The sequence below is a fragment of the Mycteria americana genome, chromosome 3, assembly GCF_035582795.1.
Source record: "Mycteria americana isolate JAX WOST 10 ecotype Jacksonville Zoo and Gardens chromosome 3, USCA_MyAme_1.0, whole genome shotgun sequence".
Lineage (NCBI taxonomy): Eukaryota > Metazoa > Chordata > Aves > Ciconiiformes > Ciconiidae > Mycteria > Mycteria americana.
This window is the reverse complement of record NC_134367.1, coordinates 5,840,813-5,867,446: the sequence shown is the minus strand read 5'-3', so window position 1 is coordinate 5,867,446 and position 26,634 is coordinate 5,840,813. Positions and strand designations below refer to the sequence as shown.

The window sequence follows — 26,634 nt, the reverse complement described above, 5'->3', positions numbered from 1 at the left end:
GTTAATGTTTAAGTATAATGCTTTAGTAGCCTGATTTATTACCTGTTTATGTACTTCATTTTTAAAAATCAAAGTCCAGGTGTTTGTGTATCAAATATGGCTCAAATCTCTTTTTCATTTTTCAGACTCTGCGAGAAGCAAATCAAAACTTCCCCAGTAGAGACTCTGAATTTTAGATAGATAGTTTTATGTTATATACAGCAAATTTAAAAAGCAGGGCTGCCCTTGACCAGAGAACTAGGAAAGGAAGTATAGCATACTATATAGGGGACTAGTTGTTTTTTCTTAAGTTTCATGTTGATTTATGGTCAAACTATAATTCTAATTTCACAGTTGTTCCTGCCCAGCCCTGGACTGTGTTGTCAACAAGTGATCTTCTAAGACACTGAAGCAGAATGCAAGCACTTACCTCAGGAGCGAATCTGGGCATCTTATGTTTGCAATCACTGGCGCAGTCATCCCAATACAAATATTTAAAGTAAAAGCTCCAAGAGCATCTAACCCGCTGACATACTAGCAGCTATCTCACCAAACTGCGGAAGTTTACCATGCAGACACCCACGTCTGAGCGAGCCACCTTTGGCTGCTTTCTTTCTATTGAGGCTAAATGGAGCTCCCTACTCAGATGATGACATATAAAGTGAAATAACACAACTAGCACCCTGATTTGCATTAAAATAAATTGGAATTCAGTGCCTTACTTCGAAAAACCTAGGCAGTTTGTCCATCTCAGCACAGGAATAACTTACAAAACTAGATCACTTCTATCAATGGTCGATTTTCCATCTGTAAAATTAAATGTGACTCATTTCAGAACAAAGATCAATTACTCGAGGGAGATCATTGTTCTAGCAGTTAGAGCACGAGGCTAACACTGCGGACACCTGGGTTCGGCCCTATTACTTTGCCAGTTATACTGTGCGACTTTGGGGAAATTGCTTAAACTTTGTCTTGGGTTCTTCTCTTATCCACACAGTAGAGACGGTCCTGCTGCTCATCACTGTAAAGCACCAATTGTTTGATGAACAGCTTCATACAAGTGCAAAAGCACCAACCCTGAAGGTTGTGAAAAACTAAGGATGAAGACCAGATTGCTACTCCCTTATAGTATTTTGTCCTCTGGATCATCTACCATGCTCAGGAGATTACAATTGAAAATCAAGTGGAAAGTTTGTTTCAGTTAGGGCGCTGGCCTGGGACTTGGTGCTATGCTCAAGTTCTTGCTTTGTCACAGCGTTTTTCATGAAAGACAATGCATTGCAAGGCAATTCCTATGCATAAATTAGGATCTCCAGATCTCCAGCCCTTTGTCCCCTCTGTATTCCTTGCATCTCTGCAAACCAGAAAATGTCTTACACATAAAAAAAGATCTACTGTTTTGGAACTTCCTAAGGGAAATGAGTTAGCCATGCAGTAACCTGCCGCTACCTTGCTCATTCCTATTGGAAAGGCCCGAGTGTCTAGTCCATGGTTTATAGTTATCATTTTGTCCTGGAATATGCCAAAAATACTCACACTGAAACAAAATGTTTCAGTATATTTGCAGAGTACCTACTTGATTTTGCACTAACCCAAATTCTCACTAGCCTGCACGGCAGTGCAGTTTTAAAGCAGCCAAGTCGATGAGTGTGTGCAGCTTCTGAGATCTCAGTTGGTAACCATTCACCGTTATCAATGAGGGCTGACAACCTGACATCGACTTGTCAGTAAGCACCACGTTCATTGCTATGCTGCTCCAGCAGCAGAGAACATAAGGGAAAAGCATGTTCCATCTTAGCTTGTCATCTCATAAGGAACCTCCACTTAGGCACTGAACTGACAACTCGCTTGAAAGAAAGTCTGTTCACTTGAATACTTCCTTTCCTTAAAGAGCCTAATACAAACACTGTGTGCCGGTGAGGAACCTATTCTTTCCCTAGCCTCATCATTTTGTTTTCCAGCCTTGATATGACAAGAGAGAATCAATCTACGTTAGTCAGTCCCAGTCTTTAAAGGGCCCCCCTTCAAGCATTGAAAGCCTGGAGCGGTTCCAATTGAAGTTGGTGGGGATTTTTTTATTGAATTCAAGGGAACAAGATGCAGATTTTAAAGATCATTAGAGTACAAAAAAAAGCATAATCTGTAACGCAAAGGGTAGATGACATATGTTATCAAAGAGCAGAGAAACCACAGACAGAAAGAAATGAATGAAACCAGTGCCATTATAAAGTTTAGAGGTCACCAACACTTTGACTATGTATTCTTCCAGTTGGCAGGCAAGAACGCTTGTGAAAAGACATAAGGGAGTATTTTTATTGTTGTTATTTTCTGTATATCCTGGTTTGAAGCACACCAATCTTTCTTGGAGGGAATCAGATACTTATAAATAGTTGAGGGTAAACCTCCAAGGAGTTTTAAAGGCAAAGGTCTGGTTTGGGTTTGATACTTTAAACCTTAATTGGAAAGACAGAGAGAAGAAAACAGCAAGTCAGTTAACCTCCTTGTTTCTGAGCAGTGTGAGACTACAGGCACACGCCCCATTAAACAAGCTTACTTTAAGTAAAGATCTCATCAATTGCAATTTCTGAAGTGAGGATACCATGCTATTAACTGGATCTGCAATTTCGGGCCAACTGCAGAACATCTCATTTTGAATACAGTATGATGGTGCTGAAGCTCTTAGAAGTGTGCTACAGCCTCTTCCACCGTGAGGCAGATACAAGCATTATCCCAGGGAGGCTGTAGTCTCGTTTTATGATGGGATGCCATGAGCAGCAAGGCAAACTGCAGTGGGATAGGACCATAATGCCAGGGACTGTCCCCCAAAAGACCCTCACACCCCATTTGCCCTGTATGGATTCCACAAAGGACTTTTCACATGTAGAAATCAAATTCCTTCTGGAGGGCAGTCAAAAATGGTGAGAATTTAGGATCAATTTACCTGAAGAAAGTCCAACTGCTAAATAGACAGGGATAGCAAGAACAATACTGGACAAAAATACAGAACTAAGTAAAGGAGAATGAGCACTGAAATGAACTTCATTTGAGAAATGGTGAAGTATTGGGGAAGGGCAGTGATGCAGACAGAGCGGAGGTGCACAGCTGCTCCTATATGGGTTACTGCCAGATACAGGATTTGTATCTTATTAAACAAACCATGAACTTGGAAAAATTATAGTTTCTCTACGTATACGTTTCTAAAGAGAGTTAAGTCAGATTAACATTAACATCAAAGCGCTGCTGGATTCAATCACATCTCTGCTGAACTTTAGTGATTTTGCCTGAAGACTTCTAGGTCTACAATGCATGCCAAAAAATTCAAAAGAAGTTCTCTGCATGCAAAAAGAGATCAACCAAACTGCTGGAACGGATATTTTATTTATTAGTATATCTGGAAAAAAAAACAAGCCCACCTACTGAATTCCCTTCATTCCCTGAAGTCATAGTTCTAGAGATAAAATTTTCTTGTGGGTACATATATAAATAATCCTCAAATAGAACAAGCAGGGTATTTACAACTTTCTTAGAAAGCACAAAACACCAGGCCACAGGGCAGTGGAACCAAAGGTATGTGGCTGGCCATCCCTTGCTGATGATTACAGTCTGTAAGCGATTCGTGTAAGGCTGGTTGCGTTGTGTGACATTTCAGCATTACATAGATTGCTGCCTCTTCTCCAGACACTTCTCAATATCATCCAACACTTGGACAGCTGCTTTTGGAATACGAGTCCCTGGACCAAACACATTGGTAACGCCGGCTTCATACAGGAAGTCATAATCCTGTTGAGAAAGAAATTTACGATCCATAGTCAATAGTGCAACAGAAAATTGATAATTGATTTATAATTGGTGTACGCTCTACCTAAGAAAGGCCTATGCTCGGCCTAAGAAAGTATAAGCAACAAGTCCCAGAGAGAGGCAGCACAGCATCAAGGGAAACAGGAAAAATACAGTAGTCAGGAGGTAAAAAAGAAATATTAAAAAAACATCCACAGGAAAGATTTTATTTGTTTAGAATCAGACTAATGTCAGATCCTTGGAAAATATTCAGAAGTCAACTGGATGTGACCCTGAATAACCTAAGCTAAATTTGATCTAACTTCTAATTTTGAAAATACTGCTTTAAACAAGGGCTTGGACCAGATGACTGCCAGTGGTCTCTTGCAATCTCTTGCAATCTAAGTTACTCTAATTTTATGATTGTCCTGAAATTTCAAAAAGACCTGGGAAGCAGTTATGTATTCTCTCTTACTTCTATATAGGATATATTATACCTTTTTCAACCACAGGTTAGTAGCATCCCACTGAGAGATACTGGACAGAACACAATTTGACTCCTAGAAAAAAACCTACGAGTTTTGTTTGTTCAATTTAAAAGTCTGTCACTCCTGAACACTTACCTAATCGGCTAAAAAGGGAAGAAGTCTGGGAAAAAGGAGTAACAGGGGATTTATATGCAAAATCAGTTTGAATCTCTCCAGACAGAAGATGACCCTAAAGGTGATACAGCCAGGGAAATTGTGGATGCGCTAAGGAAAATTTTAAGACAAAAGCACAGATCTGACTGCAAGGGAATTCCACAAACTGTTCAACAGTTTAGGAGAAATAGTCAAGCAGGGGGAATGAGAGGCAACACTGAGGCTTGACGATGGGGAACATGAGGAAAGGCTAAACAGTGAATGAGATGTGTAGTCTATAGGTGTTGGGACCTGCCATGTGTCTTAGTCACTACCTGTGCCTCTTCTGACCCATTATTTGAAGTCACGAAGTCTCTTAAGACAGGAGCTAGCCTTTATCAGTAATATGCAAGGTACTGGTAATCAGAAACAACAGAGCATAAAGAACATCTCCCTGAGGCTAATCTTTTCACAACACAACTTAATATTCCATCCAACAAACACTTTAAGTTAAACCAGGACACGGTGTACAGAAAACCAGATCAATGAGACCTGACAGCACTCTGCGACCATCTTGCAGATCTGTGCTGACCCTGGTGATTGTACACAGTAGCCTTCAGCGCTGTAAATCCCCTCTGACATTAACAGAATATAGGAAATAGCTAAAACCAGCACAGACAGAAATAAAGCAGTCTCCTCGTCTTGATGAAAATGATGTTGACCCGTACCTGAGGTGGGATGACACCTCCACATATGACAAGAATGTCTGGCCTGCCAAGGGCGTTGAGTTCTTTGATGAGTTCAGGCACAAGAGTTTTATGACCTGCTGCAAGTGTGCTCACACCAACACAGTGCACATCTGCATCAACCGCCTGCTGGGCCACTTCTCGAGGTGTCTATATGGAGAGAGGATTACGTGACAAATAATAGCCCCAGCCCAGCTGCTGTATAAGCATTAGAGGGAAAATTGCTGCATTTGAAATACATTGGACACCGCTCAAGCAGTCATACCTGGAAGAGGGGACCTATGTCCACGTCAAAGCCAATGTCTGCAAATCCTGTAGCAATAACTTTAGCTCCTCTGTCATGGCCATCTTGACCCATCTTTGCAACGAGTATACGAGGCCTGCGCCCCTCACGATCCGTGAACTTGTTAACTCTGATTGAAAATACATATTGTATCATTGTAAGTCACTGAGAATCATGAGAAGTATTTCCACAAATAAAAAAAGCACTGGCTGCAACTGTAGCACCATTTCTGTACATCAAATCAAAAGATCTTCTAAGTCACGGTTTGTCTATGTAGCTGGGATACTATGTTAATATTCATGTTATATGATTACTAACTGATTTCTTTTAATTAATATCCTGAACAATAAAACGTTCTTTTTTAAAGAAAACCACTCCACTACTTTTCTTCTTTAAAACGGACAAAATACTGAATTCTCTGAGGGTTTAATGAGTTGAATTACAACTAACTAAAACACAAATTTTAGATTTTAAGAATAATTATGACCAATTATTTCAAAAGTACTTGCATGGCAGACAGGCTAGAAAGATGGGTCCTAGACATCATACTGTGCATCATCGTCCAACTGGGTACAAGTCTGTGCAGAAAAGGATTACCGTATCCCCCATTCTGCACACTCATTCCAGTGCCTCCCTTTTTCTGGTTAGTGCCAGCTCAGATTTCTGTTGAGTAAAAGTGACTGTGTAACCACAGCCTCAGAGACTAATCTTTCATCTTACTTCTCATGATCCATGTACCGCCAGTACCTGTTCTTGAGTGGGACACTAAGACTCCCGCTTCACAGGAATAAAGGTTTTTTTGTTTTTTAATATTGTACTGTTCTGCGCATTCTGTAATGATGGAGCTGTATGGATTTTGTGCGCCTTGAAACCATATGCTGACCTGGCTGGGATATCACTGTATGAATCTAGTGGCTTAGTTTGAGGAAAAGAATGACCCTAAATAAAGCATTTATCAGCACAGATTTGCACAGCCTCAGGAGATGATTCCAGGGCAGGAAAATGCATCACGTAAGAGGAAAAAAATAAGAACTCGGACAGCTTAAAAAGGAATTATGTCAAGAGAGCCTGAAGAAGCAAACTGATAAAGCTTCTGTTTGAGGATGTACAGGACTTGGGGCTGCCTTCTAAGGACTGCTGAGAATAGCAATGAAGTAGGTATCTGAATTGATTTGTGATACCTTAAAATCCTTTTCTCTGTATTGTTTTCTGTTTCCATATTGTTGTTTTCTTACTTGCCCACCCACAGGCTCCCTCCCAACAAGACCAGTTCTAGGTGCTCCAAGCCTGCCAGGCTAAGACCACCTGAGTCACTGCAACTCAGGGCTTGCTTTAAGTGTGGGGCCAGTGTGAAATCACACTTCTGAAGGCCTGTGCAAAGGTGACACGTAGTAAATCCAGTTTCATTACCATGTTTACTAACTGGTACATCCGATCTTGGACATAAAGGCAGGTATGTAAAAAAAGGAGCTACATCTTGATTCTCAAGGAATCAGTTCAGTTCAGTTTCATGTACATGCATAATTACAAATACTTAAATTTAAAATAAATATTTAAAATAAAAAACGATGGTAACATCCCCCAGCACAGCTCCTTTCAAGTCAGGCTAAACATCACCACTGTGAAGCCATCAAGTAACTCCCTTTTAAGAGATCCTGTAACTCTTTAATGTGTAAGCCCCAACACAGCAGAGACTTAGGAGCATCAATTCATATTACATCACCACCCACTACAGCAACTCAGTCCCTTCACCCAAGAGGACAGCGGCAAAGGCAGAAGCTGACAAAAGCCACAAACGGGCACTGTTTTCACACATACTACCATCTTCTGATGTTTTCTCCCTTGTGATACGAGTAAGTAACACCCGTAGACTGGAAGTTGTATGTGGATATCCAGACAGATTTTAGCCTTACAATTTTAGGAATAGCAAGAGTGAACTTGCAGGGACACCTTATGGGCAGAACAAAACCAGGTTTTGCTAATATGAATTGCTGGAAATATTTGTAGGGATTACTATTACAGAGTCTTCAAAAGAAGCAATCCAACGTACGGGAATTTCAGGCAATGTTTCTCAGCTTCTTAATCTTACGGCTGCCTGGTCTATTCAAACAAAATCCTCAAATCATAACATCACTTCAGTGGATTTTGTTTGCAAGCAAATACAAATTCAAATAAGTTTTGACTACCCTCTTATTGCACTTATTTCTTCTCATTCTGCTTACTTGCTTACAGGCATGAGAATGCCTGTGCAGGTCTTGGTTTTGTTCTGGGGATGCCATTCAGGTCTGGGGAACGCTCTTTTAGGGCACAGTGAGTAGCACATGTATCTAATGGATTAAATGCGAGACCGTGTTTGGCTTTCTGGGAAGCTACTCTCACCTATTGATGGCATGAAGAATTTCATCACTCTCTCCAAACTCCTGGCGATAAGCTCCGCTCACCATTCGGTCACTGGCTTTATGCTCCCCAAACACCTTCTTCATTGCATCTGTTATTTCTCCAACAGTGCACCTAAGATACAGAAACAAAGTATTCCTGCTATCAGGAGGCTTATATGAAAACAGAATACAGAAATCACTGGCAGTGGCCCAACTATTTGCCTTGCTGCAGGACAAATTCATTTACACTCGTTTCCCCTTTGGTGCTACAACTCTGAACATCTGACTCACCCCACTGTCATCCACTAATACAACATGCAAGAGTATTTTCAAGAAAATACTGTTTTGCTGAAGTAAGAAGTGATTTTACAAGCGACAAGGCAATGGGGACCACTGCATGGCAAAATATTTCAGGAAATTAAATCCAATTTTCTCAACTGGGAATTTTTCGGGGCTCAGACTGCAAGATCTTGCATTTGGACTCATACTAAAATTCAAAATATAAATCAAGAGGAAAAAAAAGGAAGAACACACAGAAAAGACTGAAGCCTAACTTTTAAACTGGATTTTGTTTGTCTTTCTCTTGATGTTTATATTTTAGTATTTATTCTTCTTCTTCTCTACTCCTGACATAGCTCCTTTATCCACTGAGATACAGCAGAATCTGGGAAATCCATTTACATGCAAGTTACAAGCTTTGTTTGCTACTGGAGACACTGTGCATGTTTGAAATAATACACATTTTACTGCTGTAGCACAAGTGCTAGAAGCAAACTAGGCTGTGCTGTCTTCTTGTACAAACATCAGAAGTAACAGCCTCTGTCCCAGGCTGTTAAAAATCTCAGGCTTAATGGATTCCACCTTTCTGCATAAAATCGGTAATGCAGACTGTACCAAAAAAACCAATGCTGTGCGCTAATTACAGTTGAGCCTACAACCAAATGCTCGATGAAAGGGAACCTACTTGGAAGGGAACAACAACTCATCTGTGGAGAAAGAGCAGTCAGCTGGTAACTCCTTCACAGCAAGCTTCTTACTTCTGGTATGAAATTAACTGGGATTCGGTACTGTGTAACAATTTTGAAGGTATGCTACTGAGCTCTTGATGAAATCTTTCATCAAAAATATTTTGATGAAAATATTTTAGTTTATAGGAATAGGAAAAGACTAGAGAATTTGTGTATACTCAGAAATGAATACAACTTGCTGGGAACTTTGTCAAAGGAAAGAAAAATACTACTCTTACAAAACACTTTAAAAGTATGCTTACAAACACAGAGACCAAACCCCATTCATTCAGCTACTGCTTAGCACATTTCAAACCCCCGGAATTCACATTTTCTCCTGTCATATTGCATTTAACTATAAGCTACTCTGAGGCAAAATTAGGTTAAGCATCTTCTGAAGCTTTTATATAAAATGCTCAAAGGATGTCTGGACAAAATACAACTTCTTGTCCACGTACTTTTAGAAGGGGGTGGCCAAATGAAGTGTACTCAGTTTTCCTTCTGCTGTTTGCAGTTTCAGTAGCTATTATCTGATTCCTACCTTATGCAATCTGCAACACATCCAGTGTAACAGAAGATGGATTTCTGCTATATTAACTGAATCCTTCAGTATATTTCAGAGAGATATTTTACTTCCTGTGACCCCCCCAGCTAATTTACTCTTTTGCTAGCTCACGTTTTTTATACTCGGCAAACTTAACCATAGTTATAAACTGTAACTACTGTAATGTAAAATGGCAGAAATCCTATCCTGAGCACATAGGCAAGATCTGTGTAACGCATATGCCTGAAGCCAGCCTCTTATCTCTCGGTATCACTCATCACAGTTGGCCTGCTTTGTCTAGAAGACAGTATCATGCTGGAACACACATTTGTAACTCTGTTGTTGACAGAGTCTTGGTCACTTTTTGTCATCTCCCCTCCCTTAGCTTTCTGGAATTATATTTTTAAAGTTCTCTGCTTTTATCCATTTTCTTCCTCAGCACACTAAGGAGTTCATATCTGGATTTATGAGGATCATAGTCTAGAAAAGCAGCTAATGCAAAGTAGTACCAAATTCATAGCATCTGTATGGCTATGTGTGAATGGGACTTAGTCTGATACTGTCTTTGAATTTATCTAATTGTAATGGTTAGAAAGCATTAGTTATAAAGCAAACTGTCCACGATTGCATCAGAAACCATTGACATCACTATGTAATACTCTTAATTTTTACAGCACCTGTAAGATCTCAGAAAGCTTAGTAAGCACTACCTGAGTTACAATAGTTCTCAGACCTTACTCACTCTACAATCATTTTTTTGTTTTTCAGGACATCTAAATAATCTTATTACTGTTACTGTTCTCTGACATTACTAACAAAAAAATGAAAAGTAAACTGCGTAAGCGCTAGATTAAGTGACTTCCCCAAGGTTAAAAAGCAAGCTTGCAGCAGACCTAAAAACAGTATCTATAAATACTGACTCCCTCTCAGAGTGCTAGACATCACAGATTGCAGCCTGATATAGATACACCCCATGCATAAACATTGACAACTTACGCCTGTGTAAACACTGGCTGTTTGCTGAAGGCTTACAGTGGCATAACACGCGTCTTTTCTTCTAGAAAAAACTGTAAGTTTAGACAAATCTTTCTCCTCCTTCTCTTTTGCAGAAGCAGCATCTGAGTATAACTTCAGTATTAAATCAAAGCACAGCACATGTAGATATAGTTGTGGTGTGCTTTTCTGTTCTTATTAAGTAAAAGTGTGAATGAAAGTTTCATGAAACAAGCGAAAAATAAATGGTTTGGACTATCAATTTTACTGAAGTATAATCTGGTGGCTGGAATGAAGTTTTTCTGTGTACTGCACAAAAAATGAAATACATCTCTCTCTTCTGTAAATACTGCTTCTGAAATCCCTTTAGAGGATTTTGAAAATTCTGCCCCAAGTCTCTGCAACACTTTAAATCTAAAGTTCCTAAGTAATAATAGGAGTTTGGCTTTTAAACTACTCATGAATGTTTTCCTACTATTTACCAATAAACATAAAAAAAAAAAAATCTCTACTTAGTCTTGCTGCATCAGTGGGTGCCATCTATTCATCCACAGTGGAATAGCTCTGTCTGGAGCCAGGAATACAGCCTCTCTTCTTAACAGGAGAGGAAAAGCATATTTTTAATGAAGATTACACTTTTCTTTAATCAGCTAGTCATAACATTGGACAAGTTCTTTACAATCTGGATGTATAACACCCTCCCATTCCTGTTTATCTTTACAGCAAAATTTTGTTCTGGAGACAACCATTTTCATCTCACTATTATAAAACTTAAGTAGTATAAGCAACAATTCTTATTATTAATTTACATTTTTTTCAATGCATGCTGATAAAACCCCACTAGACAATTGTGCAAAATTGACAGAAGAGAAGTTGCTTTGCCTTTATTGTATAAATTTGTGTTTCCTTCATATGACTGTCATTCACATTTGCCTTGTGTGGAACTGCATGTTTTGGTAGTACCCTTTGTTTTGGGTAATTTACAACCTAATTTATGGTTTTAAGTAAACTTAAAATTTTGAAGTGGAGACCAAAAGATAGCTATATTCTCCTTTTTGTGTTTTATTAGCCTATAGCCCTTACAATGTGTCTTGTGGTAAGGACAGCATGTTTGTACATAAACTGTAGCTTGCATCCTATGAACTTCTGCACTGCTCAGAATTACTGTTGACCAACTGTGCTATGTCAGAGCCCTCAACTGTTCAGAGATTCCCTGAGCCTCCTCAAAAGCAGGGGATTTTCAAATAAGAGGAGACTGGCTCTTCACTAAGCTTTTGGGCAATTCAACAAGGTCAATGGGACGAAATACAACCACAACTGTGACGGCCAGAGAGGATATCATTCAATTCAGCGTGTCTTATCAGGCACAGGTTCTATCTCCTTTAGCAATTTGTGCTGTGACTCTCTCCCAGTGGTTCACAACCAGCTGTAGAGGCTATGCTGCACAAATACAAATTTGAAGAAAGAAAGTCAATGACCATAATGTGCCTGTTAGGACTGTCACCTTCTGTCTGTTCAGTCTCACACTACTGCCACTGCCTCTCTGCACTTCACCAGTAATGAGAGGTAGCACGGTGTAATCAGGTGACAAAATACCATGAGGACACAGACTGGGCTGACAAAGAAGCAGCACTACATGCTAGACTGCACTTCGTGCCTTCCTTTTCCATCACCAATAGCTGGCACAGCAGGAACTGCAAGTCTGGAGAGGGACAGAAAAACAGTACCGCAGATGAAGGAGATGAGAAAGAACTTAGCATAATCTGTCTCACAGCCCTACCTAAACACCCATTTTCCTGTAATGTGGCTTCTCATGAGAAACGAGGCACAGAAGGGAGGCAGTACTGCTCCCGTTCCCTATCACCTTTGACCTGCCTTATGACTTTGGTTACAATAACAAACTGACTTTTCTACTTGTGCTTGTCAGCACTGAAATCTCCATATTAGGCCATGGACTCTTTTCCATAGTTGAATGCTGAAACTTCGGTGCTACTCCTTTTATTTCAATTGAATTACATTACTTGTCTTCATGATCAAAACCCATCATTTTCCATTCAGTAGGAGACAGGCATCTGTCACTAACATGCTGGTCATACCGGTCTCCTTGTCTACTGCTTGTAAAGGATGAACGTGATCACTTGAAAATCTTTTCCCGTGTTGCCCCTAACAGAAGGGTTCCCCGTAAATGTTCACAGAGCTCACAATCTTCCTGCAAACTCTTTATCAGATGCCATGACAACTTCTTTCTGTGGTCATGTCCCACCTATAGTTTTGGGGCAGAGGTAAGTTTTGTGTTTGCAACTTACAAAGCGGATCTGCAGTCCATTAATGCTTTTACAAATAATAAAAACAAGGTTACCAAGGAGAGAAACTAGCAGTTAACTGGTCAATTTTGGTACAGGAGATATGAGTCCCTGGTAAATCCAACACTACCCTCCTATGACCTTTACAGTTCAAAGACAGGTGTAGACATGCTGCTGGGGAATCGTGACAAGCTCTCTGGGGGAGAAAATGTATTCAAAATACTGCTGTTAAGTGTTCAAGGAAAGGGAATGATGGAATTTGAGACACCACAGAAAAAATAGGACAGCACCCCAATAAGGAGTGAATTTGGTTTGCTTATTTTTGGGGTATCTAGTTAATTATGGAATGGACAGATAGGATCTATTCTAGAGGAATGAAAAGCAGGAATGAAAACAGTCTTAAAAGCACCTTAGGTGAAAAAAGTAAATGTTCCACTGGACTCTAAAGGATGCCTTACTGCTCTACTCAAGAGCATCTTTTACATCTTTGCCTGACTAAGCAAACTTACTTCTCCTTCAATCAAAAAATGTTTTCACACCAATCTGTGGTGCAAGGAAGGATAAAGCAACAGACCATGATAAGATTGTGAATATCCATTTTCACATCTCAGACACTTCTTAAGCTCCCTGACCTATGAAACAGCAGGGTGCCAGAGAAACCTAGTTATGTCCTGAAACTGGTAAGAGTCTGAGTTGTAAACAACACAATGTGTATGAACAACACCATTTCATGAGACATTCTTTGTATCCATATTGTTCTTTGTGGGAAATTAAAGCATAGCCTTAAGAGACTGTAAAATGTAATAGTCTATCTTACGATGTCAAACTGCAGCCATCTTTTACTTCCACTTCTGAAGAAAAACCCAAAACATCTCAAGACACCAACCTCACTGACACCATACCCAAGAACAGTTAAAAGGTGAAAATGAACCATCGATTTTTAAACAGCAGTTGGATATTCACCCCCACTCGCAATACCTTGAACGTGCTGCTTCCACTGCAAGCGCAAGTAAGTTGCCTTCCCCAGTAGCAGCACACTGTGTTAGAGCAGCGAGACATTGCTGGGCTGCTGCTTCATCTCTGCTAGCCTTCACCTAAAGTGGAGGAGAAAAATATTCAGTAAAGACAAACTACAAAGTGAACTGGGAAGTCAAGCGTGTAAGACTTTCTGATTTCAAATATTAATTCTGGAAGCATGGAATTGTCAATTGTCAATATATGCTATATATTTCAACAAGATTAAAAGTAAAAAGGTGTCTCAGACCTTAAAGCGTGTGTACAAGTCCATAAAATAATTCTAAAACCATTTTATCTACATTTTTACTAATTATAAAAGTGGATGTTGATTTCTGGTTCCATAGCCCTGTCCCTTAATAGCACTTGACAAGCTACACCAAATAGTCTGAGTGATTATGTTACATACTTTTAGAGCAAAACATTGCAGAGGTATTTTGTATCTTATTTTCAGAAAATGTAAGGTTCTCAGTTTTGAAAGGTTAGACATATATTCACAAGACTATCTGAAATATAGCGATTAAAACCAAATGAATGTAACAAAACCAATTTTGTTTGGATTCTAATACTGTGTTTCTTGGGATTTTCCATCAGCCTCCATTAAAGTTGAACAGAAATCTAGCTTCTCCACTAAAGATTGGAGTGGATTCTCAGAAATTTGAGGATCGAGTTTCTGGCAAGCCACCTTTATTTACTCAAGTTCTATCTGCAATTACAAGAACTTTAATTTTTAAGAAGGCAGTTCCCACCTTATTAATCTTCTCGATCTGCTTGCTACGGACTGAAGTATTATCAATAGCCAGAACTTCGACTGTCTCTTCTTTTTCTAGCTGATGCTTGTTTACTCCAACAATGACTTCAGACCCTATTTCCAGTGGAAACACCAGAAACTCAGAATACATTTGCAAACTACTGTGAAAAGACACAATATTAATAGGACAAGAAAACTTTGAGCATTATAATGCAGTGCTTTGCTTTATAACTATATACATTTCAAATACTTAAAATTTGTTCTCATAAAAAGACTTAAGTCTGTATTTTCCATATTTTATGATGAGAGATGATTAGATGCATAAACATTCAACTCAGTGAATACTGGGCCCAAAAAAAGATTTGAAATAGAACAACATTTATCTTACAAACTGATTTAGTAATGAGTCACTAATACACATTAGCTATTTTTCTCTTTTTAAGTTTACATAACTGAATCTTACAGAATTACGCAGAAGTACTGGTCTCCTGCACTGCTCTGCATTTACTTTGCTGATTTACCAGACAAATAAGAAAGTGAAGTTCCTACCTAAAACTACACCATGTGAATAAAAATTAATTTGCCATGTTGGAAACCTGTATTTTAGCTTTCAGCCAATATGGACTTGAACAACCATTTTCATTTGCAGAGCCTGGTAACACTACTCCACTCTTAAAAGCAAGATGAAGGAATTTACCTTGGGAGAGAAAACACAGAACTTTATTGATTATTCTTTATTGGTCTTCATTAAAGACCTGCTTCAAATTTATCCTCCAAACAAAAAAGTTCATATAACTTCTTTCATGTTCAAGTTATCCCTAGTTTCTGTTACTGGACTGCTACTGGAATGAAGACTACAAAAAGCAGAATAGAGCTATAAGCACACATGTATACACATCTCCACGTATACTTACTATATGTGTATATATGCATATACATATATATATCACAAACGAAGAGCAGCATCATCCTCTAATGTGAGATGACTGCATTTTTTCTGGTCTTCAGGAAAAATAGGCAGTTCTCAAGGAAAAGCAGGAATTTGGGCTGCGACATTCAATATCGCCATCTGCTGGCAGTCGTGCTTTTAAATTCAGGAATCGTAGTTTGAAGATAACTACCAGAAATTAAGTGATTAACTACTGAAGGCCCAAAATACTCCTTTAAAATAGTCTTTCTGGTGCTTTGTCTAATCTAGTCTTAAATATGTCAAGCAAGGCTGTTTTCATACTGGTACTGTATTTCAAATGTACTGCTCTTTCCAGAAGCTTTCACTGACACAAAACTATTACCATTTTATCACTCACAATCTGCCACTCCTAAACTAAGAAGAAAAAACACAATGAAAATGTTTGTAAAACACCTTTATACAAAGGTATTCTATTGGAATTTTTCCCTTCTTTCATCTCCCTGCTCCCTACCAGAGTCAATCCTGGCTTGTCTTCGAGCTGCACACTCTTCAATACGAAGTTTGGGAATTCCCTCGGCAACAGCTTTGGCCATTCCACCCATTTCTTCTATCTCCTCAACAAGCTGAGAAATGAAGAGGATTGAGAAAGTGAGTAGTAGCAAGGTTCACAAAATGAGCTTTGCACTTGTAATACCATCCAAATTTTTATTATACCTATATATACAGTCCTGTGCTCTAAAAGTGTGCTTCCTGTTTCCATGTCTCTGACTACAGGTTTTGGTATAAATTCAGAGACATCTCAAACAAAAGAGCATTTTTATTACCAAAACTCCATGAATTCAATAACAGTGCATGGCATATTGTTCAACCAGTAACACCCATGGATGAAAAAGATTAAAATTGGAGACCTTGACTCTGCACTGACTTCTGCGTGCCAACCAGCCCTTACGGTTACATGTATACAAATACAAATAAATTGAAAAAAGCCAGGGTCAGTTCTCTGATCCTGAAAACAAATGCTATGGCATGGTTCAGCTCTCACACAGCAGAAGTCTATTCAGCTCCAAAACATGGTAACAGCATTCAAACTGCCTACTGAAAATGCCCATCAGACCATGCCTGGCCCTGTCTAGAAGCATCCTAGTTGACAAGGACCTAAAAAACAGACGTCAGGCAATGTGCTAACAGTGTCTGTATAGTCCCAGGCTAGTGTTTGGGCCTGTATTAGCTTATTAATTTGGGACTTCGCACAAGAGCAATAATTTGCTCAAAAGGAGAATCACTGGGTTTAGCGGTAGGCTAGACATGTAGGCATGTATCTTTATGCAGGATTGCCACCAGTAAGACTACTCCTGCACATGAGTTTTTGCATGCAAGTAATGACTGGCAGCTAAAAACATTATTAAAAAAAAATTCTGCTCCAACAGAAAAATTTCTCTCAAATTCTGCATAGTACTCAAGTACGGCCAGACAATTGTCTGCCTACATGCTTGGCTATAAAACTTTGCTTTCAATAACCCCTAGTTTTAAAGTTTCAAGCAGATCACCACAAGCATGAGTAGGCATGTAACTAAGTAGGTTGGTTTGACTCCTTCTTCTGTTGAACCCTTTTTTTTCTTACACATAAAACAGAGATCCCAGCAAATTGGGAATCTTCAGTGTACAAGGGACTTTGCAGGGCTTGATTATTTGTTCCACATTGGGATATCTCCCTTTTGAACGTAGTCTACTAGAAGGCTGAAGTCTCTCTTTCTCTAAATATACACTGCATTTTTATAAAGTTCATTTACAAAGAAATCACTGAAGCACAAGTGTAAAATAATTCCCTCTTTAGAAGTTACCAACATATCAAATAGTCCCTTAAAAGACAATTCTCAGAACTCCTATACCTAAAATTTTCCCACAACACATAAAAGGTTATGCAAACCGACCTTTAAAGCAGCTTCATAGACATCGTTGGTGAGGCACTCCATGAGGTAGGATCCCCCCCAGGGGTCTGCCACTTTAGGAATACCTGACTCCTCTTGAATTATGATCTGTGTGTTCCGCGCGATGCGAGCACTCTTCACTGTAGGCAAACCCAAGGCTTCATCAAACGAATTTGTATGCAAAGACTGTGTACCTCCAAACACTGCAGCCATTGCTTCAATTGTAGTACGGATGACATTGTTAAAGGGATCCTGGAAGGAAAAGGAGAGCTCTGAAGCTCAATGGTTCTACCACGGGGCTAAAGCAGATTAGTCACACATATGCTACTGCAATGAAATGAATGCAAGATTCCCTATAGAAACACTGTAATCATAACAAAAGCTGAAAAAGAAAGCAGTCAATAATAAACATCCAATCAAACCGATATATCACTTATCAATATGTTGGACAAAAAACTTAATCCATAAAGAAAGCCAAAAATATCAGTATATGAGTAACAAAGCAAAGCTTGACTTATATTTAGTAGTGTTTCAAAGGACTTAATGAACCCAAGTTGGAGAGGATTGGACAGGTAGTCCTGATGTCCTCCATCGTGGGATTCCAGAAGTCTAGGAGCAGTGAATAGCACATCTGGCAGACAGGTTACTAGCTAAGATGCGTTTGGAACAAAATGTGCTTAATATTTTCATTAATGACAGCATTACACAAAGGTAGGAATTACTGTTGAAATTTGCTGGTGCTATAAAACTGAAAGATATCTATGGGAGAACTGGGATATTAACCAAAACAAATGGATAATCTGGAGTACTAGGCATAGAAATAGAGTCAGTATTACAGAATATAATCTCAGCATTTAGGTCAAAATTTTTATCTACTCTTCTCATACATCTAGATAGTTGAGTTGTATATATGTGCCTTTACAGTCAAAGAAGAGTTATCATGATCTCCAGGGGCTGACTTGTGTTTTGAGACAGAGTGAAGATTCACCCACTGCATTTTCTCATCTTATTTCATTTGATTATTGAGGGAACTTAACAGTAGCTCTGATTGCATACCTAATTCTTGACATGCTTAGTTGGGATGAAATGTATCCAAAATTATTAAGAGCTACCAATGTAATATGACCTTCAAGAAGGCAAAAGGAATCATGAGATCTATGAATTAAATTATTTTCCATAAAGAAATGGAATTAATATCACTATTTTATAAGGACACAGTAATTCTACCCACACTGGAGTCTATTTCTGGATCAAGTATTCCATTTAAATAATTACAGAAAATGTGATTTGGATGAGCAAGAACGTAAAACCTAATTTATGAGTGGATACCTGTCTAAAGGCAGGCCAAAGGAAAATATATTTGCCCTCTGAAACCTGTAAGGAGCAAACACTGGGCACTGAGGAGCTATATTAAGATAAGCAATGTTTAGACAGGAAAAAAGGTTTATGATCTGGCCAGAAATATATTTACATTGGACACTGGAAGACGGTTGATCATATTTTTGGTAATATAAATATTTTGCATTCATACAATACTTTTAATTGGAGGACCCGCAAAGGCTACTGTTCAAAAAATTCCATTGTTTTAGTTTTACTGCATTCCTGTAATGTAAGTAAACATTACATTTGCTCTGAGAAAAAGAAAAAAACCACAAGGCACAGAAGTCAAATAACAATGGTTGCAATCACAACCTAAAAATAACTCATATTGCATGAAATTGATTGAGAGCAGGCCTTGGAATAAGAGCTAGAACCCAGCTCTGACATCACTTGGGAAACTATATATGCAGTCCAATGATTTAGTTGCTTGTTGTGAAGTGATGTAACTCAATGGGAAAAGCAGAAATTGCAACCGCTTTCAGAAGAGCAGACAAGCTGTAACCATTACTTCACTCTTTAGCAGTGAGAGACAGGGGCATGAATGACTTTCTTGGATGCTCAAATGAATTCTCAAGCCAGTGATCTTGAGAAAAAGGAACTTCTACTTCCTCATTCAGCTGCATTCTGAAAGGATAACTTACAGGACAAATCCAAGAAAGAGCTTCATCCTCTGTGTCCTGAATTAATATAAGCACCTCTCTGCAATTCTCTCTCTACTCAGCAGGTTTGGATCCTATGCTCAATTCAGTATCCACTAGACTGAGAGAACACACGCTTAACACAATGATTCCAGAATGAAAATGAAGCCAGACAATGAAAAGTTAGGCACTGAGACTCTGCCTATCACCATACTGGAATCTTTTTGTGAATAGTCTCAAGCCTTTAGTTTCTGCCCTTTTACCTGAGCACTACAGGGCAGTCCAGAATACCGAGGTATTTTGTAAACCAGCATTTTGGGAAGCAATGCTGCTGGCACTCAACAAGACTTTTTGTATTATGTAAGCAAAAAGATGTATCCAATGCTAGTGTGTGCATTTGTTGGACTGAGAGTAAGACAGGTTGTCTCCTTCAGAAAGCTGCATTTTTATCAGTAAAACCAGCAGCCCCCTTTAAGATATACACCATGAGAACATATTTAAATGAGGAAGTTGATGAGAGTCCAATTTCTAACCTGCTCAGTGAGTGACCAGCCCGAAGTCTGACAATGAGCTCTCAGCAGCAGAGATTTGGGATCCTTGGGCTTAAACATTTTCTCTATCAAGTGAGCCCACAGTCGCCGCCCAGCTCTCAGCTTAGCTATTTCCATATAGAAGTTCATGCCAATTCCCCAGAAGAAGGAGAGTCTGTAGTAAGAGCACACGAACAGGATAAAACATCAAACCATTCTAATAATTCTGTTTTATAATAAACAAGTCCTACAGCAAGGTCTCTGATTAATTTACTTTTACGGATATAACCCAGACATAAGATGATGGGAATGTTCCTGGACACTGATGCCAATTACTACAGAATGATACACATTTATGCCAATAAACTGTCTTAGCCTCCAAACAAGGTGACTGCAGGCAAACTGCCAGCGACAATGGTCCCTGGAACTGCTAAACTGTCCCCAGGGACTGTTTTAGGGGAGCCCTAGGTCTAGCAGTGTTCCAGCAAGTCACTAATAAAGACAGTGACACTCTTGGTGCCAGGGAATGCTCCTGGACACAATCTGCTAGTGTAGTTATGCTCACAAACTATTTATAATGAGAAGACATTACATATTATAAGCATGCTTTCATCCTTTTCCTGATGATTTTAATCAAAATCCAAATCAAACATCAGTTCAGATATTGGATAGCATATCAGGGAACAGACTGATTGATCTACTTTTTCCTACTTATAGCTTCTATGATTTATAAATGTAAACATGCATAGTTAAAGCCAGTAAAACTCATTATACTAAAGATGCACTTTTTTAACAGTGAATTAGCTACCAAAACAATTTGCCAAAGGCTCTTACAGATTCTCCATCACTAGAAAGTCTAAAAATAAGGCTGTATCTTTTTCTACATGATCCACTTTGGTTTTGCCACAGATCTTGGAAACAGGTTAATTCAGCTGACTCCTATAGTTCAAATGTGCCACATGCTATGTAAACCATGCCTCTTGTTTTTTAGACTCATTGTATAGTTAGGGAATCTGTAAATCAACTAGACCACTGAAACTGTGATTCTGCTTTAGTAACTATATAAAAACACAATATTCTGCTTAAAATTAAATTTTATTTTTAGGAAATCTGCAACTGTAAATTAAAATACCTGAACCTCCCCTTGTTAAGCATTGTTTTCCTAAATATTTCAAAATAATACTAATGAAAAAAAAGTCAATAATACTACAGTATAAAAGAACTGTGAGAGCCCTTGCTGCATTCTGCAGTCCTAAAGCTACAACTGTATTATGACAGTTATTACAGATATTATTACAGATATTACACCTTAGGGATCTTCTTTTTGACCCAGAGACCAACTGTCACAACAGACCTTGACAATGCTTGTACATGAGTTTTATTCAGTTTATTAGTGTAGATGTAGTCTAAGTGTCTGCTGGACCAGATATTTTCCTACCGCTGAAACTGTGTAACAAAACCAAAATAAAGCCTATCTGCAATGTGAGCATTGCCAATATTGCTTGTTATGTGTAAAAATACTGAATTTGATATTGAACTCTAGAGATTTTACCAAAAGTGAGTTTTATACTTGCAAATTTGTTTAGCTCACCTTGGTGCGAATTCATCAATGGTAAGGCCAGCTTTAAGTCCAGTTCTGCAGTACTCCAAGCCATCTGCTATAGTATAAGCTAATTCCAGAATGGTATCAGCTCCTGCCTCTTGCATATGGTATCCGCTGATTGAAATGGAATTAAATTTTGGCATATACTGCAAAAATAAAAGACAACATGGTATGACATTGCAGGGGGGTTGGACTAGATGACCTTTAATGGTCCCTTCCAACCCAAACCATTCTATGATTCTATGACAACAGAAGAGGGGAGGATCAGATAATTGTTCTACCAACACAATTCACAAACAATCCATTATTTGTAGATTGTGAATACAACCCATCTCTATTAAACCATGCTTGCAGATGTATACTTTCCATGCTTTTACCTTTTTGCACTATTCATTGAGTTTAAACTATCACCGGCCATGGTAAACCTCCTTCTTGATTACAGGCTGTGTTCCACCTCTCCAATGAAAACACAGCTAAGAAAACAACTGGTAGTACTGAAATTCCGCTCATCAGTTCAGGACTTCAGTCCTTTCATTATCTGCTTCTCATGCACAATTTTGCAGCAGAAGTCCTTCAAGATTTCTTACCCCTTCATTCCTGCTTACAGCTGTATAATGCTTCTTAACTATGTGTCTTCTTACTTTCTAAGCAAAGAACAGCCTGTCTGTTCCTCGTCTCCAAGCTTCCTTCTGTCCTTTCAGGCTTAGGCTCATCTTAATCTGACTTTGATTTGGATTGACTTAAAAATCTTAAAATTTATGCCATGATTTGAGATCTTAACTTCTCCTCCCGGCACTTTCCACAACCACATCATTCTTCACTACAACAGGTCTTCCTGTCTTCTGCTTTCTTCTGCAAAATGCCTCATAAATAGTTAACTAGATATAATAACACAAGTAAATACATTTAAATAATGAATACCTTTGAGGTGTACTGGAAGATGTCAGCAATAATCCGCATGGATGGTTCTGGGGGGAAAATGTACGTATTTCGGACCATGAACTCCTTCAAGATGTCATTTTGGATTGTCCCTGTCAGCTTGGCCTGAGGCACTCCCTGTTCTTCTCCAGTTACAATGAATGTTGCCAACACAGGAATGACTGCCCCGTTCATTGTCATAGAAACTGACATTTTCTCTAAAGGAATTCCATCAAAAAGGATTTTGGTGTCTTCCACTGTATCGATGGCAACTCCAGCCATTCCAACGTCTCCTCGAACTCGTGGATTGTCTGAATCATAACCACGATGGGTGGCTAAATCAAAAGCAACAGATAATCCCTGCTGGCCAGCTAAATGAAAAAGGAAAAAAAGAAAAAAAACAACAAAGAGAGAGATTCAGAAGTGTTAAACAGATTTGCATTAGTACTGGATCTAAATGTATGAATTTTATTTTACATCATTCAGTCATCCAGGCTTGGACAACAAACCAATTTTTGATGTTAAACACTGTTCCCTCCCCAAACTTGTCCAAGTCTAGTCTTAAACTTCAAATGAAAAAGCTTTTAATTGAGAAAAAAAATCTCGTAGTTGTTCTAGTTCAGCCACACAATCAGCTTACCATGCTTAACAAATGACTGCACAACAGTCCAGCCACAAGTTACAAATGTGCATAGACAGTATCAGGGCTTATATACAGAAACTACTTAGCTTAGCTGGAAACAAAAGCGTGATAAACTACGTCACATTACTTTCTCTTTATCACAAATTAAACATGCACACACTGATTGTTATCCTGGCTCTACTGACATATGTTGTTTATTCCTAAAGTGAAGTGATGCATTACTAAATCTGCAGTAAGAGAAAATTACTCATATAAAGCAGGGAACAAGACAGTTAGAGCTCTTGACAGACTTGCTGCTCCGACCTGAAAGCAGTACCTGAAACTCTGCTAACCTCAGGCATTCACCCTCTGACCAGCACTGCTGTTCCCAAAGTAACTATATCTACTGTAAGTCCACTTCTCAACATCAGCAGAGCTCTTAATTGTCAGATACCAGCTATTGTCTTTGATCTAAAAAGCTAGGTGTTAGCTCTGAAGCACAATGACAAAAATTTAGATTACTGCCTAGTTTCAAGCAACAGAAATTTCAGCAATTATGAGAACTGATAATTAATTCTTTTTCAGCATTCCTCTAATTACAGAGAGATTTTAACTGAATTATTAAAAATGCTTTACAAATAGGTCAGATTCAGAAGCTATGCTAAATAATTCAATATTAATACAACCATTACCACAACAACAGAGATAAAATGATAATATCACAATGTCAAAACTCACATAAAATTCCTGGCAGCAAGCATTCTTGAGTAACTGAGCTGTGCTACCAGCTAACCCAAGTGTTAGCCCTTCTGCTTCAGCAGCAACGTTCAGCAGTAACACAGAGTAAATTCAGAAGACTCTTTCTATTGAAATGTTTGTTTGCAAACCTCTAATACCCTGTATTTATAATTTCTTAATTTACTGAGAGTTTTATAAATGGAAAGAATCCAGAATATTTGCAAGAATACTGCAGCAAATATTGCTTCATATTAGCTAACCATGATATGGCAAGACGTAAAAACCCCCAAACAACTCTTCTCCCCTGCCCTAAACAGTGATGGTTTGAGCAGGAAGGCATGTAAAGTGGGAAATAAAAGCATCACAGATGTATTACTCAAAAGGCAACTTTCAGTGGTCTGTTGTTTTGACTGGTAAGGTTATAATTAGCTTCAAACAATTGCTAAGATGTACAGCTGGTGTAAAACTCATGCTTCAGTCTATCAAGAACAACCTTTCAGTAGTGGTTTTACAATGCCTAACTCAATAGTGTATTATGATGACACTCTGGCTATTAGCTAAACAAATTGCTGCAAAGCACAATACTCTGCAGAAATACTGGGAAAACCGCTCTCAAATAAGGAAAATACCAATACTTCTAGGAAGCTGGCTCTACGAGTACACCATGAATGACACTATTCATATGTGTTTATGAGTTCATTTAAAATTTACAACACGAGATGGAAATCCAAAATGTCAGAATGCACTAACACCAGAAGTGCTAAATGACAAAGTTCAACAGATTTTTCCACTATAATCTTCTCTCATGGTCACAAAATGACTGTAAATTGCTCTGTGATCTCTGCTGGTCAGACCCTGGGAGGCAGCCAAATTTTGCCTCTGTGTCAAGGCAGAATAACTAAAATAGCATTTACACATTCATTTTTCCACCTCAATAGCAAAATGAAGCAAGGATGGTTTCAGAAATGATCTAATTTCCCTGTACTAAAGAAATACAGCACCACTGGGAAAAGCCTATCAGAAATCAAAACTCACAAGGCGGAATAATCACATTTGCCATGTAATTCACAATATGAATGTTCCCCATTGCTTTGCAAGGCAATGTTGTTTCCCAAATCAGCTGTCTTACCTTTAATGTTGTCCTTGTAGAACTTGTTGCTCTCCTCCACTGTACTGAAGCCAGCATACTGGCGGATAGTCCACGGCCTATATGTGTACATGGTTGGGTAAGGTCCTCGAGTGAAAGGTTTGACCCCTGGCAGCTCCTCAGGAAGGTCTTTCGTGTCCCTCTTGGAGTACATGGGCTTGATGTCGATCCCCTCTGGGGTGTGCCAAATTAAATCCTTTGGATTCTTGCCCTTCAGCTGCTTTTCAGCAAGGGCAGCCCACTCAGGGTGCAGCGGCTGCCCATGCAGCGAACGCCACGCGAGCCTGCAGGCTGGAAGTTGTGCCAGGCATGTGCAGCGGTGGGGCCGCAGGCGCAGGAGAGCATCCTTGGCTCTTAGCATGTCTGCCCCACTGGTTGGCGAGTATGGGGTAAGCTGAAGAAAATAAAAACACGTATTTTGCATTATCATATAAATCTGACATGGGAGAAGTGAGCATGGAGATGTCAAGCAGTTTGCTAAAGCCAAAACAATTACTCAGGAAGAAACTAAGTGTATTTATTCACTTAATCATTTGACAGACAACCCCTCCCCTTGCCTTTCAACCAGACAATGCATAAAACAGAGTTCTGGAAAAATCGTACATTTTCCTCTAGCCAAGGAAAACACTCTTACAATTCATCTGCATCCACGTACGAAATGCGTAACTTATTTCAGTCCCTAAGCAGCACCATCATTTATCCATCACTGAAAAGTCAGTGTTATGAACAAAGCTGGCATGCCTAGCTACCTTCTCACCTTCCCATCTCTCTCACCTACGAATTCCTTTATGTCAAAGAGGGACCTTCAATATCAAAGAGACACTCTGAAGGAAGTGGACTGTCAGAAAACTGCTGACAAGTCATACACTTTGGAAAAGGTGGCTTGGGCTGGATTAAAATCAGAGCTATACCAAGAAAGAAAGGAGCAAAAAAATGCAGTATGCAAGAACACAGGGATAATACAACTCGTAGAGCTTGTCTCATCACGCGTGAGATTGAGATGGTGGTTAAATTTGGTAACTCCTCAAAGCTGTAAGCTCCTTTGCTTCTCTCTGTACCCCATCCCTGCACTTCCTCCCCAACCCAAAACCTTTACAGCTTGGGTCTAAGGGCCAGTCACCTCTTCTCTGCCTCATTTCCTTCACAACTCCCTGGAAACACACACTTCCCTGACACCTTTAAGAGAAAGTCTGCATAAAACTGGAAAGCATCTCTATCGCTGTTATAGTGCTGCAGCAACACACTCCACACAAGTGCTTTAATAACCTATATTCTACATGTGGTACACATATAATCTGATGAGCACAAAGGAGCAGCAGAGGAGCATTCAGATCCCTGCAGAGACATGATCCTGCAGCCAGGATGGAAAGCAACCTCTGCCTCCACTGCTGCACCGGTCCCAACGCGATCTCCCCGGCCTCGTACCCCGAAGGAACCACTAAGCTGCCCTATCATCCTCCTCCGCACCTCTCCCTCCACCCTTCACACCACAGCCCGCACAGCCGGACGGGGGAAGGGACCAGAAAGCACCGTTCACCGTCCCGGCCTGGCAGCCACACACCGCCCTGACGGGCCCGCCTGTGCGCAGCGCCGAGCGCCCAGCACCCCCCGCCGCCACAGCCCGCCCCCAACACGCCCCCTCGGCGGCCAATAGGGACGGGAGACCGGAATGGGAGCTGCCCCGGGGGGTCGCGGCCCTGCCCGCCCGAGGGACGGGGGCACGGGGCGGGCTGCGGGCTCAGGACAGACCCCGGCCCCGGCCGCCCCCCGCTACCTGCTGTCGGCCCCTCCGCCGGCACCCACACCCCGCGCAGCAGTGCGCATG

The 26,634-nt window shown here is 39.7% G+C and overlaps 1 protein-coding gene across 2 annotated transcripts; it reads right to left on the bottom strand.

Annotated features, from left to right (window-relative positions):
• Positions 1-2,063: 2,063 nt before the first annotated feature.
• MMUT (methylmalonyl-CoA mutase) lies at positions 2,064-26,630 on the bottom strand. 2 transcript variants are annotated; one of them, XM_075497746.1, is made up of 13 exons: positions 26,584-26,630; positions 24,792-25,203; positions 22,306-22,673; positions 21,373-21,530; positions 19,785-19,956; positions 17,237-17,485; positions 15,817-15,928; positions 14,394-14,509; positions 13,609-13,724; positions 7,785-7,916; positions 5,388-5,535; positions 5,105-5,272; positions 2,064-3,759 (listed from the first exon to the last, which is right to left on the bottom strand). In XM_075497746.1, exons 2-13 carry the CDS (start codon positions 25,168-25,170, stop codon positions 3,631-3,633), a joined length of 2,247 nt encoding a protein of 748 aa, XP_075353861.1. In that variant the 5' UTR covers positions 25,171-25,203; positions 26,584-26,630; the 3' UTR covers positions 2,064-3,630. The 2 variants fall into 2 exon arrangements, with proteins under 2 accessions (XP_075353861.1, XP_075353862.1); XM_075497747.1 differs by lacking the exon at positions 26,584-26,630 and adding an exon at positions 26,298-26,317 and having other exon boundaries at positions 2,065-3,759.
• Positions 26,631-26,634: the final 4 nt, after the last annotated feature.

Bases quoted from the DNA above. Each gene is read 5' to 3' on its own strand.
- MMUT (XM_075497746.1), bottom strand. From the start codon at position 25,170: ATGCTAAGAGCCAAGGATGCTCTCCTGCGCCTGCGGCCCCACCGCTGC. The intron at 22,674-24,791 runs GTAAGACAGCTG...TTTTTCATTTAG, and splicing joins CTACAAGGACAACATTAAAG to CTGGCCAGCAGGGATTATCT. The intron at 13,725-14,393 runs GTGGGAACTGCC...CCTCCACTTTAG, and splicing joins AGATCGAGAAGATTAATAAG to GTGAAGGCTAGCAGAGATGA.